This window comes from Triturus cristatus, chromosome 7 (assembly GCF_964204655.1).
Source record: "Triturus cristatus chromosome 7, aTriCri1.1, whole genome shotgun sequence".
Lineage (NCBI taxonomy): Eukaryota > Metazoa > Chordata > Amphibia > Caudata > Salamandridae > Triturus > Triturus cristatus.
Genome location: NC_140590.1, coordinates 827,814,982 through 827,834,048, shown reverse-complemented (window position 1 = coordinate 827,834,048; position 19,067 = coordinate 827,814,982). Strand labels below are relative to the sequence as shown.

The following is a 19,067-nucleotide window of genomic DNA, read 5'->3' as shown; positions in this document are numbered from 1 at the left end:
TGAACTCACAACGTGCCATTACATTATAAAGGCGTCTAATGTTTAATGCTGTATTCCTCCCGGGCATAAAGCCAGACTAGTCTGGGTGGACCAGTGATGAGATAACCGTTATGAGACGGAGCGCCAGGACCTTAGCTAAGATCTTTGCTTCCACATTTAGTAGGGAGATCGGGCGGTAGGAGCTACATGCCTCTGCCGGCTTACCTGGCTTCCTGAGTACCACAATGGATGCTAGTCTTTGGTCTTCCGGTAGGTGATCTTTCTCATAACTTTCTTCAAACATAGCCCGTAGATGAGGCGTCACATGTGTAGGGACCACGTTAAAAAATTCTATGGGTATCCCATTAGGGCCCATCGCTTTGCCCGATTGGATATTGCTCATAGCTAGGTGAATCTCCACATCCGTCAAGTCACCCTCTAATGCCTCTCTGTCCTCGTCCGATAATACCGGTATGTCGCTGTCCGCAAGAAGTTGACGAGAGTCCTCCGAGGTGTAGGACGTGGACGAGGTGTAGACTTGTTCTAGGTGGTTCGCAAAGGCCTCGGCTATGTCGCATGGGTGTGTGACGTGTGACCCATCCCCAAGAGTCAACTGAGGCACCCATCTTTCCCCTTGCTCCCTCCTCTCTAGCCACACCAGTAATTTCCCGGCTCTATCCCCTAATTCGTATAACTTATGTGTGGTGTGAAGGAGTTTGGTCCGTATTTTTTCCCTAGCTAATATCTTATATTCTTCTTGCTTAAGCTGTAGGCGGTGTCTAGTAGCTTCTGAGGGTGCTGCGTTGTGTTCGTCCTCCAGCCGGTGGAGGTCGCATTCAAACTGATCCATCTGTTGCTGCCTTTTAGTGTACCCTACCCGGAGAGCCAGGGCCTGCCCTTTTATTACAGCTTTAAATGCCTCCCACACAGTCTGTTCTGATTCCACAGAACCCACATTTTCTTTAAAGTAATTCTGGATATGTTCCACTAGGTCCTCTTTAATATCTGGGATCTTCAGCATCCAGGGGCTGAGAGTCAATGTTGTGCGTGGCTGGCGCTCAAAGATTGTGAGTTCCACTGCCACTGGGGAGTGGTCCGAAATGCCCCTTGGGAGAAACCGGGGGTTTTGAAACTGGCCAATGGAGCCCGATTGTGTGAGAAAATAATCAATTCAAGAGGAACTTCTATGAGCATTGGAGTAGTAAGTGTATTGCACTCCCTCTGGCTGTATCTCCCGCCAAATGTCTGTTAGACCAAGGGCCCCTGCGAATTCGTACAAGTGTGTATGTGGTTGTGTCAATTGTCTGGGTGGGAGCCTATCTCTGGTGTCATCCATCGTCATGTTAAAGTCCCCTCCCATTATTAGTGTGCCTATAGGAAGATCAGCTAGTTTCTTCCCCAGGTCCGCAAGCGCCTCCTTTCCCATTGCCGGAGGGGAGGTACACTGAGACCACATTCAGTATGCTTCCCTCCCACTGCACCTCCGCTACCGCAAACTGGCCTCGTTGGTCGGCCCAAGTTCGCCTCACCATCAGTGCCACACTTTTATTGACCAATATACCTGTCCCCCGGGAACCCGTGGTGAAGTCCGCATGTACCAGCAGTTTATAACCCAATCTGGTAAGGGCCTTGCTTTTATTACCCACCAGATGCATCTCCTGGAGTAACACGAGGTCTGGTGCTTGTCTCTTGAGGTATTGTTGCACTATCCCTTTCTTGATTTTGTCCCCCATTCCATTAACATTCCATGACATCACCAACAAAGATACATCCATATTAGCCCTTTGCATCCTCAGTCCCTGGGTGTGAACTTACATCTGGCATTATTCCCGGACACAGCACTGCACTCATTCCGAGGAAGACCCCCCTCGCCCTTTTCTGCCTACCCTGGTGCGCCTGTGGTGTTCAATCTTCGTGACGACCTTCATTATTGTAGTGCGACTGTAGTGGACGATCTTTAAATATGCTCTTAGTTTACCTTTAGCACGTGAACTCCAACTATACAAACAACCCAACCCCCCTTCCTGTATTTGCCCCCCCTCCCCCCTCCCTGCCCCCCTGCCAGTGGATTTACTACCCACTCCCCAACTAGGCCTCTTACCCCCCCCCCCCCCCACACGATCGCGGGTGCTGGCCAGCCGCCCTATCACCCTCGCCTTGCCATGATAATCTTAGTGTATAGTTTAATGTTCAGAGCCTGCTTTAAATCCCTGCTCAGTTTCAAACATATAAGTCCCTCCTTGTCTCTGTTGCAGTCCATCGTTAATTTATGTTCAGTACAGGTTTCCCCATGTGAAGGCTCAGTCTATTCCACCACGCATCTTCTCTCCTTTCTCGGCCGACGATGTATCTTCCTCCCGGTCTTGTGTAAGTGCGTGGTTGGGGGAGCGTGTTCCTCCGTTTCGGCCCCTCCGCGGGCCCCCCACTCTTCTCCACCCCTCCATCCAGTACCAGGCTTCCTTCGGTGTGAAGAAAAACCAAGTCTTGCCCTCCGCTTCCACTCGCAGCTTTGCAGGAAATAACATCGCGTATTTCACTTCCCGCTGTCTAAGTTCTTTTTTGACTTCCATAAAGCTACGTCTTTGAGCCTGGACTTTTGCAGTATGGTCTGGGAAGAAGGTGACCACGCTGTTTTCGATCCTCAGCGGAGCACTTGTTCTGGCCGTTTGCAGGTTTGTGTCTCTGTCTCTGAAATTGAAGACCTGCGCTATGAGTGGGCGCGGGGAGCCCCCGGTTTAGGAAGACCCCCCCCCGGCACCCGATGCGCCCTTTCAATGGAGAAGGAGCTAGATAGTCTCTTGGGTTGGAGATGTTTGGTGATCAGCTCTTCAACGTAGAGGTCCGCAGCCGGCCCCTCCGCGCGTTCCGGAATCCCCAAAATTCTGATGTTGTTTCTGCGTGCCCGCCCTTCAAAGTCATCTAGCTATTTAGCTTCGTCAGCTTTTTATTTGATTGTTACTTTATGCCGCCGCTTGCATTTATTGTCCTTGCCTTTACGTAGCGTTGGACTTCTTTTGGTAGGACTCAAGCATGTTTGGGCGTCTTTCCAACGCTATTCCTGCTTGCTTTGGATTCCATGCCTGGCGGGGGGGGCACACAAAAATGCACGCACACAATTTCTCGCAAATAATTACTGCTGACCCCCGTGTCTTCGCACATAAACACCGTCGCTCCTATACCTACATTATGGCTCTTGTTATTATTAACTGTCATGCTGTTATGTTTACTTTTCCCTAAGCGCACCAATGTGTCTGAATATAGCACAACGTCACTTTTAGAGCATCAAAAAATAATTCGATAAAAAGGTGATCACATTATCAGACAAACATCTCTTTCATACGGTGCCTGTTTGGAACCGGCCTCTCCTTCTTGACCCCCTGATACCCACCCCCACCCAGTCTTTGTTGAGTCTTTTCAAAAGGACATGCAGGGTAATAAGTCACTAGTCAACCGTAGAGCCCAGTTTGGCGAATCACTTCACTTCCCTGTGGCTTGGTCCCTTACTTTTCCCGAGCGCAATAGCCCAGTTTGGCGAATCACTTCCACTTCCTTGTGCCTCGGTCCCTTACTTTTTCCGAGCGCTATATAAAAACTGCCATGCTCTGGTAAAGATTTCAGTCTCTGTACGCCATTGATATGTCCTGGTGCTGTCTGTCTAATAAAGGTAAAGCGCTGTATAAATCTACGCTGGGATTGAATACATGTGCGCTCATTTATGCTATGGTAATATGGTCTGGAGCTGCTTTGAGTGTGATTAAAGTGCTGATTTTAAACAGCTATAAAAAAACTAAATTGGATTCTCACATCATCGATAACGTGTTCTGGTGCTGCCTTGAGTGGCCAAAAAGTGAGGAATGCTCCTTTAAAGCACTATATAACAAGCATTTGCAATGCAACAGGTCTCGCATTTATGCAATTTTGAGCTATAGACATTGCAAATAACAGTGCCTTTTATTTTTGTTTTCGTTTTTTAAAACAAAAGGCATTGTCATTTACAATGCCAATAGCTTAAACTTGCGTAAATGCGAGACCTATTGAATTGCAAATGCTTGTTTCTTATAGGCCCTTTACGTACAGGAAGGATTTGACGGTGTCTGACAACCAGATGCAGAGGTAATTGTATTTGTACATCATACTAATACTTAAAGTGTCCAACTGCCATTTCAGCTGATGTTTCTTGCCTCTTTGGCCAAAGACCAGGACTTTAGTTTTTGCACCATTTGCAAGCAGTGAGTTTTCAGTGTTATACAAATGTAGCATGCCCAAGGACCTCTTTATCCCAATTTGTGAATGACCGAACAGCACCAAATCATCCGTGTACTGGATGATCGGCAATTTGGTGCGGTCTAGCTTGGGTGGACAGATATTTCCTTTTTGCATTTAGCAATAGCTGAGTACTTTGGGTTTGCAAGGAGTATCAAAAGTACTTTAGAAAGAACCAATACAATACACTATGGAACCACCAAGAAGTAAGAATGAGGGAGGAAATAACGGGCATCAAGGCTCCTGGAGAACAAGAAAGGAAAGCAGAAAGGAGGAAATAAATGGCAATTAAAAAAAAGACTGTTTTTGAATATAAATGAAGATTGCATGATCGAGAATAGGGAATAAGTATTTTTCAGTTGCTTATGATAGCATTTGTAAGCATTAACCTGTACCATAAACATAAATAACAAGCATTTGCAATGCAATAGGTCTCGCATTTACGCAAGTTTAAGCAATTGGCATTGTAAATGATAATGTGTTTTATTTAGGTTTCAAAAACCAAAACATAAATAAAAAGCATTGTCATTTACAATGCCAATAGCTCAAACTCGCGTAAATGCGAGACCTGTTGCATTGCAAATGCTTTTTTTGCAGATTTATTTAGTGCGAACTCAACCCAAAGGTATTGGAGCGCTTTACATGAGCACCAGTTACATTACACAAGGACGCATTCATTTTTCTTTTTTTGTTTGGTAGGCATTTCCCTGCAAGGCCTGTGTTTTGCCAGTGGGTCAATCTAACTTCTTAATTTTCCCCAGTGTGTGAGTGAGTAGTTCGTCTAGTCATGGTTTTTGCTTGCATTCTCGACTTCTATGTACTTTAACATTAAAAAATCAAAATGTCCCAGAATGCAAAGCAAAAACCAAGCCTGCATGCCCTGTGAGACTTGGAACCAGTGAGCAATACAATGGCAACATGGCAAAGTGTCATTTGGATAAGGGTAAAGGCAGGTTCAGCTTTCCCCTCCTTCCCACATCCAAAAAAGTGGACGGATTTCAGTACCTCAATCTACCCCTATGTATCCTCAAATGTTGGTGTGAGTGAGGACAAGCAAATCTATTCTACTGCGTTGAACGAGCGTCATCGTCCGTGAACTTGAAATTAAATAAAAGTACGTAAAGGTGGTGACATCCAATAGATCTAACTGCTTCTTTCCAATAGACTTCATTTATTTGGACTAATGAACTGTTTCTCATAAGGCACTACCACGCCAAAATGCAACAATAATAGTAAATAAGACAATCGGTGTGGCCATACCAGAAGTAAGAAAAAACAGAGCCCTCGGCGGGGAGTAATTCCCCTGCCCAACTCTCGACATGCCAAGCCAAACAGAAAATAAACATCAGAGCTCGGTGAAGGTGAAGATAAGACTGCCATTTTAGGTTGGGGGGGCTGCAACACTAAGCTCGACCTAAAAATAGTACAGACACTGCACAGCAAAAAATGCTTATTTACTGTGGTTAAATCAGTTGCAAAGCCCTCTAGGCTATTAATCTAAAACTATGAATCTGAAGAGACTTTGGGTACAATTCTGGAATTATAAATTTAAAATGACAGTTGACTGGTCAGGATTCTAAATTCTCAGTAGCTTACAATGCAATACAAGTTGCAGGTAATAGTGGGTATTCATATTCTAAAAAGGTAATGGTCGCCTGCATCCGATTTTTAATCAAACTAATTCACGATTTGCTAAACACAAATAAGGAAGAAGTTGGCAAGATGGCTTCTCGCTAGGAGGTAACACAAGGTCTGAACATGTATGATAAGGAGATTGGTATGTTGCCATTATACAAAGTTGAAGCTAAGAAGCCAAGCTGTCAGGATGTACTGTCATGTAGTAGTCAAAGTTGTTGAGAGGAGGAAAAAACAGATGTAAATTAAACAAGCATTTGCAATGCAATAGGTCTCGCATTATTAAAGTTTGAGCTATTGGTGTTGCATTATTTAGCAATGCCAATAGCTCAAACTTTAATAATGCGAGACCTATTGCATTGCAAATGCTTGTTTATATTGTTTTTCTTTTCTAAAAAGTAAATTGTTGTGTGTTTTTGTTATGCTATGCTATGTTTTGTTATGCTATGCTTTGTTATGCTATGCTATGTATTGCTATGTATTGTTATGCTATGCTATGTTTTGTTATGCTATGCAATGTTATGTTTTGTTATGCTATGTTTTGTTATGCTATGCAATGTTATGTTTTGTTATGCTATGTTTTGTTATGCTATGCAATTTTTTGTTTTGTTATGCTATGTTTTGTTATGCTATGCAATGTTTTGTTATGCTATGCAATGTTTTGTTTTGTTATGCTATGTTTTGTTATGCTATGCAATGTTTTGTTATGCTATGTTTTGTTATGCTCTGCTTTGTTTTGTTATGCTATGTTTTGTTGTGTTTTGTTATGCTATGCTATGCTATGTTGTGTTTTGTTATGCTATGCTATGTTGTGTTTTGTTATGCTATGCTCACACACTGCTGTCTCACACACACTGCTTTCTCTCTTACACACACTGCTTTCTCTCTTACATACACTGCTGTCTCTCTTACACACACTGCTGTCTCACACTGCTGTCTCTCACACACAGTGCTATCTCACACTGCTGTCTCTCACACTGCTGTCTCTCACACTGCTGTCTCTCTCACTGCTGTCTCTCTCACTGCTGTCTCTCTCACACACACGGCTGTCTCTCTCACACACACGGCTGTCTCTCTCACACACACGGCTGTCTCTCTCACACTGCTGTCTCTCTCACACTGCTGTCTCTCTCACACTGCTGTCTCTCTCACACTGCTGTCTCTCTCACACTGCTGTCTCTCTCACACTGCTGTCTCTCTCACACTGCTGTCTCTCTCACACTGCTGTCTCTCTCACACTGCTGTCTCTCTTACACACACTGCTGTCTCTCTTACACACACTGCTGTCTCTCTTACACACACTGCTGTCTCTCTTACACACACTGCTGTCTCTCTTACACACACTGCTGTCTCTCTTACACACACTGCTGTCTCTTACACATACTGCTGTCTCTTACACATACTGCTGTCTCTCAAACTGCTGTCTCTCTCACACTGGTGTCTCTCACACTGGTGTCTCTTACACTGCTGTCTCTTACATACCATGCTCTCTATAGGACACACACACTGCTGTCTCTCTTACACATACTGCTGTCACTCAAACTGCTGTCTCTCTCACACTGGTGTCTCTCACACTGCTGTCTCTTACACTACTGTCTCTTACATACCATGCTCTCTATAGGACACACACACTGCTGTCTCTCTTACACACTGCTGTCTCTCTTACACACACTGCTGTCTCTCACACTGCTGTCTCTTTCACACTGCTGTCTCTCACACACAGTGCTGTCTCTCACACACAGTGTTGTCTCTCACACAGTGTTGTCTCACACAGTGCTGTCTCTCTTACACACCATGTTCTCTCTCTTACACACCATGCTCTCTCTAAGAGACACACACTGCTGTCTCTCACACTGCTGTCTCTCTCACACTGCTGTCTTTCTCACTGCTGTCTCTGTTACACACCATGCTCTGTCTAGGACACACACACTGCTGTCTCTCTCAAATTAAATGTTAAAACGGATCTGGTATTTAGACAGTAGCACGCCAATACCAAATTTTCTATCTGAGAGTTTGCACACCAATTATAGATCAAAGATATCCATTGGTAAGTGCTCTAAATAAGCCTTTACAGTTCTCTTCATTCCAACTATCCCCATCTCTTGGCCTCACTTCAGTGCCTTCATCTTCAATGTATATGCACTTTTAGTGTAAACTATTTATGCCTTCTTAGCAGTGCTTGATGTGTAAAATACTAAGTACTGGGGCTCCAAGCCCCCCTCAAAAGCTCTCCACCAGCGCTACCGAATGCGGTGCCGACACCCAAGTCAGCCACCACCAAATGCTGCCTGACCCCCATCCCCACTCTATCCCTGCAGGCTCCGCTCCACCCCCCCCCCCCCAGTCAGCAAAAAGCACCCGTAGCGACAGCACACACATCCAAGAAACAAATGTTTAAATACTGACGCTGTTTGCATAAGTTTTATTTCACATAATTCTGTAAGAACCTTTGCAAGTGACAACCCACCAAGTAAACACAAAATACGCACATACCATGCACGTACCAATCCGCGATATGATCAGTATGGCACGTCAGTCCTCTGCTTTAGAAGTCATTTTCCCACAGCTACATTTCAATTGATACCTAGAACTAATCTCTGACATCAATCCGGGGCAGGGCGCAACCTCTTGTTCGCTCCAACCCCTGCTACACCCTAGGATTCTATAGTCCCTCCTCCTGTGGATGTGTGGGGGGAGAAGTCAACATAGGGGGAGGAATGGGGAGTGAACTGTGGAACAACAGAGAATTTGGGGGACCCTTAGGGGTGGATATAAAAAATAAACAAGCCCGCTAAAAACCCTACAAACAAGGAGAACTCCAGACAGCCTGCTCCCCTTAAACAAAACTGACCTGGTGCAAGGTGTGCTGTGTACTAGTGCTGAGTGTCTGTCAGTGGTAGTGCAGGGGTAAGTGTGAAAAGTTGGCACTGAGTGCTGCGGGGGAGGGAGGGCATTGGCTCACCTGGCAGCACGCAGACAGTCCTTTTGTATGTTGAACACTGGGTGCAGGCCCCGTTCACGGCCACGAGCTTCAGGTCTTCCGTGAGCGCACGCTCTTCGGGGGGGCCCCGATTGCCGAACAGTGAGAGGCAATCACTATTCACTAGTGCACCAGAGGCGATGGTGAGATGGATGAAAGCCCCAGCGGCCCCCTGGTTACGGCAGCTGCGCTGTTATAAGACACAAAGATGGATTCCTTTCCCTGGGTGTAACTGTGCAGGACCCTCTGGGATAACAAGCCCGGCGGTCGGCGGAGCGTGGCACGCGCGCGCTTGGGGGCGTGTGCGTCTGCGCTTCTCAGAAGCGTGTCCACAGACCCCGATCGCTGCACGTGCCCTGGTCTGTCTCCCTTGGGAGCAAACACGGCCACAATAAGTCTTGTTGGCGGCAGCGCTTCGCGCTGCAACGCCAGCGAGACCTAAAGAAGTCACACGGGACGCTATTAATAGCTACCAACCACCCATCTCAAGCGTAGTAAAAACCAACCGCCTTCAATCATTGGCTGAAGGTTCGTGGTAAAAGTAATTTCCGTGTTGTTCAATCCGTGCCTCAGATTTCTACCTCCTGCTTATGATTCTTTCTCTGATTGGACTACAGTTTGACAGTTAATTCCCAGACCTCATCCACTCAGAATATTTGTTTGGGGTTAGCAGGGCGGGGAATCCATGCGTCAGTGGGCGCCAACCAAACATTTGCCCACCCTCTTCAAAGGAGGCGGGAGGAGAGAGAGAAAAATATTCTCAGAGACAGTCTGGCCAACTGTAACACGGATTGGTGGGGACGATAAGGTGTAGACGCCTTCTCTTCCGAAACCACGCCAGCCCTGCGCGCGGCTGTGTAGCGGCTCCTGCGCGCGGCTTGGGAGTACCGGTCGCGAGGAGGAGGAGGATGTGGCGTGCGGAGAGGAAATGGCTGCCGAAAACAAGCCGAAGGTAAAGGAGGGGAACACTGGAATGTTTATGGGTTATTAGAGTGGTGCTGCTGTATGCGAAGTGTCTGTGGGCGGAGGCCTGAAGGGGCTTGTCTGCCTGGGGCACCCTGGGGATGGAGAGTGGATATTCACACCCCCTCAGGATTCCCTGACGCGTGGGAAAGAGTGAGACTCCGAGGGCTGTGAGGCGAGCGATGTCTTGAGGCCTGGTTTGTGGGTTGTGTTGTGTTGTGTGCTTGCCTCTGTTCATGGGCTCTACATCTGGGTGGTGAAGTACCAGCGTGGGATCCAGGAGACACTGCGGGATACCGGGCTTACTCAGAGGGTGTATGTTTTGTAATTGTGTAGAGGATGTGTTGTAAGAGATGATAGGAAAAGTGAAGGTCTTTTGTGGTGTTAGTGCGTGGAAGTGAAGGGCTGCGAGGTGTGCTTGTATTTTGTGCAATTAAACGGTGTGGTGGGAGAAGTTACAGGCTGCTGGGTAGTTGGGTACGTAGTGAGGCAGGAGTGTTCTATGGGTTTGTTAGAATCTCGTATGTATCGATGGTGAGCGGTTTGGGGTGTGCTTGGGGGTTACTGAAGTGGGATTGAAGTCTGGTTTAGTAAGGATGTATGGTTGAGAAGCCAATGGGACATTTGGGGGTTGCGATTGAAGGTTGGTGCTGTGTGTATGTGTGTGTGAGAGAATGGAGGGGCAGCTGAAAGGTAAGAGTGAAAGAAATGTGACCTCTGAGGTGTCTGAGTGATGGACCACTGGTGTTGTAGTAATGAAAGTAATGTGTAGATTGTAGCCCAATACCTGGCTTCCGGCCCTACTTGATTTTCTGTTGCACAGTTAGGTTAAGGAAAAAAAATCACTGAATTGTGGGAGATGTAGCCCAATCTGTCAACCCCACTGCTAAGTGGGCACGAGGCGCGGAGGGGGGGGGGGGGGGGGGGGGCAGGAGATATGGGGGCGGAGGCCTTGGAGCACGAATGTGCAGGCTGGGGAGCACAGGGAGAGTGGAAGAGACATGCATGGGGAGCCTGAGATTTCACGTGGTGGGATGTTTGAAAAATACAGAAAGCATTGTATCTAATTGTTAGGTGGACGTCAGTCTGCGGGTTCACCCCTGCTATTAGGCATTTCTGTACTGTCACTGCCCAGCGGCCACAGTGTGGTGTTGGAGAACTGTCACCAAATTGAGAGTAGGGGCATGCATTTTTCCAAGGGCCAGAGCTTCAGAGGAGATTGCGCTTTACTGGCCGCAGTTCTGCTGGAGGGTGTTTTCCTCTCAGCTCAGTTTGTCACTAGAATGGAGCGGAGACTTCGGAGCGGAATGCCTTGAAAGATAATTGTTTTTGGGGATTCAAACAAAGTGCCGACGGGGTGAGCTGTTGAGGAGACAGGTGGGGGGGGGCTCGTGGGCAAGAAGCCGAGTACTGAGTGATGTAAGAGCAACATTCAAGGGTAAAGAGTGACGTGATGGAAGGACAGCGTGACGAAATGTCAATATGTATGGTTGAGTTAGTTTTACTCACCCACGTGAGCGGTGTAAGTGACGGAAATTCAACTTGAGGGGGGTGGGAGTGACGGAAGCGGAACAGGTGAGTAATGGGTGGCGTAAGAGAACCATGGGATTGATCTGAGTGCTGGAAGGGGTATAGTTAAGGGGTAACGGATGAGTGTTGAGAACCATTAAAGGGGAAAAGTGAGGCGTGCGAGTAACGGATTTGGGGGTAACTGTTGTAGATGATAACGGCAATGAAGGTGCCTGTGAGGGGCATGATTGACAGCTTAGAATGTTGGCAAGGGTGTTTTTGTATTTCCACGGTAAGGATTTCGCGTTATTGAATATCCACAAGGGGGTAGTGATGAACTACCAGAAATGGCTTCCGTGGATCCGCTGGCGCCACAGAATGCATTCTATTCACCTATGAAACCGGTGCTTTTGCGTTGTAAATCAATGCGATCTTTGTTAATAATTGACATCTTTAAGAAGTTATTAGTTTTGAGCGGTATAGCCCTTGGATGATGACTCAAAAGTTGAAAGGACCCTCCCTTAACTATACCGTCTCCATTCTTCCCACGTGCGCATGCATCCAACAACAATGACAGTGTGCAATGCTTTGATGACAAATCAAAAAAAATAGAAACTGCCTCACGCAGTTATATTATGATGTCCGCGTAGCTTTTCGGGATAAACTGAGTGAGCTTGTTAAAAAAAAAAACGTAAAACGCGTCTCCCTTGAGAGGCATCTCGGTGGCGAGGAGCGTGCGTTAGGCAGCCGCGGATGCGGTGAGGGGGGTCGGCAGCGGCGGGGTGTGCGCGCGTGTGTCTGTGCGTGAGGGGGGTCGGCAGCGGCGGGGTGTGCGCGCGTGTGTCTGTGCGTGAGGGGGGTCGGCAGCGGCGGGGTGTGTGTGCGCGCGCGCGTGTGTGTCTGTGTCTCTGAAGCGCGTCCACAGACACCGATCGCTGCGCGTGCCCCGGTCTGTCTCCCTTGAGAGGCATCAAGGCAACAATAGTTCTCGTTGGCGCAGCGCTTCGCGCTGCAACGCCTGCGAGACCTAAAAAGACACTTTTTGCTCTATTAATGAGAGAAAGGCAGCACTTTACAAGAAACAGAATCTCTGAAAAGTAGGCCTCAGCGTGAACAAAAAAAAAAAAAAAAAGCACAAAAAGACTAAAGCAGGTTTAAGTGCCAAGCAGGAAAGGGAGTAGGGTGCACAAAAAACAAAAGAGATGAATGGACAGCTGGGAGAAACTTGCCTGCTAGGCACAGATTTTTAATCAAATTGCTTTCTAAAGGTTCAGTTCTAGCCCTACTACCTGCAGATGGTGGCAAATGTGAAAACAAATTAGAGTTGAACTGTAGTGGGGTGTTACTGTTTTTGAGCTAATTGTTCAGTGATCTAGACAAATTAATCAAATAAAAGTGTGAGCAGAGTTATGACCACTCATTAAGTGAAAGGGCACCATGCGGTCAAGCATTGTGGAATATTACAAATAGCTAACTTCAAGAACCCAATGATCCTCGCTGAATGTCAGTCTAAGGTTTGGTTTATTGTTTCAGAGGAGAGCTGTGCATGTCTCCCTATCTAACCAGTCTACTTCTGCTGTTTTCAGGGTGACCACAAAGTCTCTTGTCAGATGGAAAACGGACTGAGATAAGGAGGTGAGAAAGTAAATACACTGTTAAACAGGAAGTCTTGCCTTACCTCGGCAATGAGCACCACGATTACACAGTCCTCCTTCTCCTGCTGGGTCAGCTCTGTGATCAGGGAGTTCAAGGTATCAATGAGATAAGAGTGCACTTCTCTCTTCACACTAGGGATTCCCATTACGACTGACACTAAAAAAGAAAAAAGCATAAGGATATTTCAATTTTATGGCTCTCAAACCCAGCAAACAGCAGGCACTTCATGACTGACAATCGGGAAAAAGGATGTAGGTCGTATACACTAGGTGTAAAGAAATAGTGCCTATAACCCAAGAGTGAGTCACAACACAATTACTACTTTCAACAGAGTGGGTGAACCATCATGGGAGCTGCCTTTGACACATGAAGGGGGCCCTGACAGAGCCAATGCTTCAGAGAAGATGCAGCAACATGTGGGGGAGGTCTAGAGGGTAAGCAACTGCATCTTATTTTGAAAGCTCCCCTCTCATTCCTACACAATCAGGCGCCAATTACCATACTGCTATATGTACAGAAAATAATGAAAATAAGTTTATTAGAAAATTTTCCAGCAAATCAGCAAATTTACAAAAAGTCTGTGAAAATGTATTATTAAAATGAATTGAATTCAAGATTATCATTATCTGAATTCCTCAAAGCTCTTAAAAATCACACCAAACCAACTGCAACATCAAAGAATCGCATTTTAGACAAAAGGTCAACAGCTTCACATTACATGTAAACCCTACATTTTAAGTATAAAGGTTTACGATGCAGATTTACATACAATGCGCATTCAATTAAAATATGGGCAATGGTGGATTTCATCCTATGGACGCAAATGTAAGATCCTCCACTATCACAACCTCCAAAGATTCCGGATGGTAAATAATGCTCTGTAAGATCTTAGACATGCTTCAAAAGCGTCTATGCCCATTTACGCTCACTATGCTGTGCCTCAAACCAACAAATCTGGGAGATCCTATAATGGATGCTATCTAATGAAAGTTTATTTAATAATTAAAATGTCATTCAGACGTTATCCCACTTTGGGTAGTCTGAGCATAGAGATTGCTTTTCTATTTTCTCCACTGTAAAGTTCATTTTCTCATCTCTTAAGGCTTGTACAGTTGGTAATTTCTTCATTTTTACATATGCACATTGAAGCAGTTTCTTGTGCAGCCTCCAGTTAGATTGTAATTTGATGATCGCTTTATATAACCTCTGTTACGAAACCAGTTTTTAACTATCATTGGAGGATTTGACATATACTCTGTCTCATTATGTTCTACTGGATTGTGGTTTTTAGATGATACGTCAAAGTAAGCAGCTGAGTCAGAACCTGTTAACTTACAGGTCTTATTATTAAAGGTGAAAAAGTTACTTACCTTCGGTAACGCTTTTTCTGGTGGATACAGTATCTGCCTGTGGATTCCTCACCTTGTGAATATCCCCTGCGCCAGCATTCCACTGAACTTTTTTCCCCAGCTCTCTACGCCGACGTGGACGACGTTATAATGCATCGGCTCCGCTCGCGACTCCGTATGACGTCACCGGAGCCACAAGAGAGCCACGTCGGCGTGATGACGTCAGTTCCACCCATTTTTTCCGTGCCTCCGAGGCGCACAGGTGGACCAACGACAGACTCAAAGTATACACAGTATACAATATACAATCAAGAATACATAGTATACAAAGAAAAGGAAAGCTAAATAAAACAAGCATTTCCTACCAATATACAAGAAAGTATAACAACATCTCAAGCAAGACAACTTTTAAGGTATACAAAGGTGGACAACGGGGAGGCGGGTGGGCCAGTGAGGAATCCACAGGCAGATACTGTATCCACCAGAAAAAGCATTACCGAAGGTAAGTAACTTGTTCTTCTGATGGATACATCTGCCAGTGGATTCCTCACCTTGTGAATAGATTCCCACAGCAGTCCCCACTCCCGGAGGGTGTCCACCTTCCTATACCAGAAAGTCTTGCAAGACAGAGCGTGCGAAGTGGCCCTCCCTCCTCATCTCAGAGTCCAAGCAATAAGGCTTTGCGAAAGTATGGAGGGAGGCCCAAGTCGTGGCCTTACAAATATCTGCCACAGGAACACCCCGGGCCAGAGCAGATGTAGACGATTTAGCTCTAGTTGAATGAGCCCTAATACCCTCAGGAGGAACCTTACCAGCCAGGGCATAGCAGATCTTGATGGCAAGGATGATCCATCTTGACAGAGTGCGCTTGTGCACTGCTCTTCCTTTGGAACGTCCAACATAACCCACAAAGAGCTGATCGTCCAGACGAAAGTCCTTCGTTCTGTCCAAGTAAAAGCTCACAGCCCTCTTTGGGTCCAGACGATGAAGTCTTTCCTCCTCTTTGGAGGGATGAGGAGGAGGATAAAAAACAGGGAGAGTAATAGACTGCCCCAAATGAAACTGAGTAACTACCTTAGGCAGGAAAGCAGCCCTGGTCCTGAGCACCATCCTTTCAGCATGCAATGTTAAAAACGGGGGTTTAGAACTAAGAGCTTGAAGCTCACTCACCCTCCTTGCCGAGGTTATGGCTACAAGAAAGACCGTCTTAAAGGACAACAGCCTCAGAGGACAACTATGAAGAGGTTCAAACGGGGACCCCATCAGAAAAGTTAAGACATGATTAAGGTCCCACTGTGGCATTACAAAAGGAGTGGGAGGAAACATATTTGTAAGGCCCTTGATAAACCTCAGTACAACCGGAGATTTAAAAAGAGACGGTTGATCAGGAAGGCATAGAAAAGCCGATAAGGCCGAAAGATAGCCCTTGACCGTGGCCACAGCACAGCCCTGCTGAGCCAGGGGAAGAACAAACTGAAGCACATCAGAAAGATGGGCTTTTAAAGGGTCAATGGATCGCTCTCCACACCATTTAACAAATTTCGACCACCTGTAGGAGTAAATAGACTTGGTGGAGTGTCGCCTGGCCGATAAAATAACATCCACAATATCAGGCGGGAGAGAGAATGAACTCAGGTTGCCCCGTTCAATCCCCATGCATGAAGGTGTAAGCTCTGGAGGTGGGGGTGTAGAACCTGCCCCTCCAACTGCGAGAGGAGGTCTGCCCTCAGAGGGAGACGGAGCGGAGGGCATGAGGAGAGGTGGAGAAGATCTGTAAACCACACCCTTCTTGGCCAATCCAGGGCGATCAATATAACTTGGGCCCGGTCTTGGCGAATCTTCCTCAGAACCCGAGGAATCAAGGTAATGGGAGGAAACGCGTAAAGGAGTTGTGAGCCCCAACTCAACTGAAACGCGTCCCCCAACGCCCCCTGCATCGGAAACTGCAGAATGACGGACAGTGCGCGTTCTCGCGCGTGGCAAACAGGTCCACCCGAGGGGTTCCCGACATCAGAAAGACGTAACGAACCACCTCCGGATGGAGCCTCCACTCGTGGTCGGCGGAAAACTGCCGACTGAGACTGTCCGCACGCACGTTCAGCACCCCTGCCAGATGATTTGCCATCAGACAAATCCGATGGTCCTGAGCCCAGGACCAAAGACGCAGGGCCTCTCTTCAGAGACAATGCGACCCCACTCCTCCCTGCTTGTTGACATACCACATCGCGGTAGTGTTGTCCGTCAAGACTTGAACAGACTGACCGCGAAGGGAAGATAGGAAGGCCTTGAGCGCCAAACGAATCGCCCGCAATTCCAGAAGGTTGATGTGAAGCAACCTTTCCTCTGGAGACCAAAGTCCCTTGATCTCCAGATCCCCCAGATGAGCACCCCACCCTAGGGTGGAGGCATCCGTTATCACTGTGGCCACCGATGGAGTCAGATGAAAGGGTTTTCCTTGAGACAGGTTGCCCTCCACGCTCCACCAAGAAAGATCCGCTGCAGCTTCTCTGGAGATCTTGATCGACTCCCTGAGATCTCCGTTGTGCTGATACCACTGCTTGCGGAGGCACCACTGGAGCGCCCTCATGTGCCAGCGTGCATGGCTGACCAACAGAATGCAGGAAGCGAACAGACCGAGCAGGCGAAGGACCTTCAGAACTGGAACAACCGCTCCATTGTGTAATAAAGGGACCATCTCCTGAATGTCGAGAATTCTTTGAGGAGGAGGAAATTCTCGACACACAGTAGTGTCCAGTACCGCCCCTATAAACAGGTTGCGCTGAGAGGGCACCAGGTGAGATTTGGGCACATTGTGAACAAAAGGACCGTACGGCTGACCAATGTTAAGCACACCAAATCCTAGTTCAAAATGCAATTTCTTAGTTGGTGCAAACAAAACGTCCAGAGCAAGCCGCACTTGTGCTCTACTGGAAGACCCAGATATACAAACTTTTTTTACAAAAGGACGGTGCACTCAAGGAAAAGTCTTTTCAAATATCTCAATGGATGTTCCTTTATTCTTATTCAAATCCCAGAAAGATCAAACTCAGCCAACGCGTTTCGTTCTTTACGAACTTCGTCAGGGCTGTAAGATAATGCAAATAAAAACATACATATGTATAAAAACACATCTTATACCACATGAAAAAGACATATCTTATAAACATAAGAAACACATCAACCTACATTGCTAATAACACATATAAATCGTGACAACACCGTGTTTTACATATAAATAATCACACAGCACAAAGTACAAACATAAAAATTTCACATATAGATACATTACATACAGTTTTTTGTATATACAAAGAGAATATACGCACAAAAAAAAGAATTAAAACTTTCACAAGAAACATATACATCCTGCCTCAACATATATGTTATCTAATATTCAAGGGAGGGAGTTCCATTTAGAGTATATACACATTGAAACACAACACCTAAGTGAGTCCATAGGTATATTTTAGGGAGATGGGTCTGTATGTCTAATAAATCATGATGGCTAGTATGGCCACTACCCTAATAAGTGAGAAATCTATAGTTTATATAACAATTCTTACCATAGATTTTTTAGGGGAACGTTCTCCACAAACTTCACCAGTGTTGCCTTCCAAGAGGTACAAACGTTCATGTAAAAAAGGTATATAACCTGTTAGAGATGAATTTTTTAAAAAATAATTAAAGCCTCTTGTTGGCACGGGAGACCGAGATCAGATGGAAATATACAAATTACAAGGCTTTCCATACGAAAGCTACAACCGCCTTACCTTTCCCAGTTGCTGAAAGGTATGCGTACAAATACGATCGTGAGTACGTCCCCAATATTGTAAATAACGATCGGATTCTTATTTCCGTCAACCCGTATCGTGGGCAAAGTTAAATCAACAATGTTGTTGTATATTTATGCCAAATGTGTTGGCTCCGTATTTCTAAAAGGAACCAAACAAAATATAAAATTATATAATTATCCATTCTTGGGTTTGCTTTATATCACAGACTCCAAATCCTAATCACATCTCCCGGTATTAACCTTATACGAATAAAAATGGCAGTCTATATTTCCCATTACAACTTGCGACCATGAACTAAAAACATAAAGCTCCTATGTTTGTTGTTTTTGCTTTAAATCACAGACTCCAAATCCTAATCATATCTCCCAGTATTGAACGTATACGAATAAAAACGGCAGTCTATATCTCTCATCACAACTTGCGTCCATGGACTAAAAACATATAGCTCCTATGTCTGTTGGGCACCATAAAAATCAAAATCAAAATTCCAAACCACATCTGACAACAAAAGTAGACAGCAAGTTATGAGCCACAGATCTATCAATGTTTCATTGCTTGATAGTGCTTACGGTTACCGAGCCGTCACATAATTTCCACCATCCACAATCATACAACAAACAAAAACGATATCTTCATGTACCAAAAAGTGGCGACGCATATTCGCCTGGAGTTGTTTATACTATAAGCGTTATATAGATGCAACGCCTACAACGATACTGTTACCAGCCACGCCACATCACACCATGTGACATGGAAATGTGAACTAAGATTAATATCCATGGACTCAAGAATATCAAACCAATTCATCAATCTGTGTCCACCTTATACCCCACTGCATACATATCATCTCACCTTTGCAAAGCGCGCTTCTTCTGGTTACCGGCGAAACCAAGTTCCATAGGTCGAGTTTCTTATATAGGCTCCTCCCTCATACCCCGT

The 19,067-nt window shown here is 45.9% G+C and overlaps 1 protein-coding gene across 3 annotated transcripts in view; it reads right to left on the bottom strand.

Annotated features, from left to right (window-relative positions):
- The window catches only part of MGAT4B (alpha-1,3-mannosyl-glycoprotein 4-beta-N-acetylglucosaminyltransferase B), a 1,507,233-nt gene that overhangs the window by 1,020,220 nt on the left and 467,946 nt on the right, over positions 1 to 19,067 (bottom strand). For all 3 annotated transcript variants that reach the window (XR_014966618.1, XM_085617756.1, XM_085617757.1), the window contains exon 4: positions 13,008 to 13,141. Coding sequence is in view for 2 of the 3 variants with exons in the window: in XM_085617756.1 (XP_085473882.1) it covers positions 13,008 to 13,141 (134 nt within the window). In the remaining variant the exon portion in view is untranslated. The remainder of the gene's footprint in view (positions 1 to 13,007; positions 13,142 to 19,067) is intronic.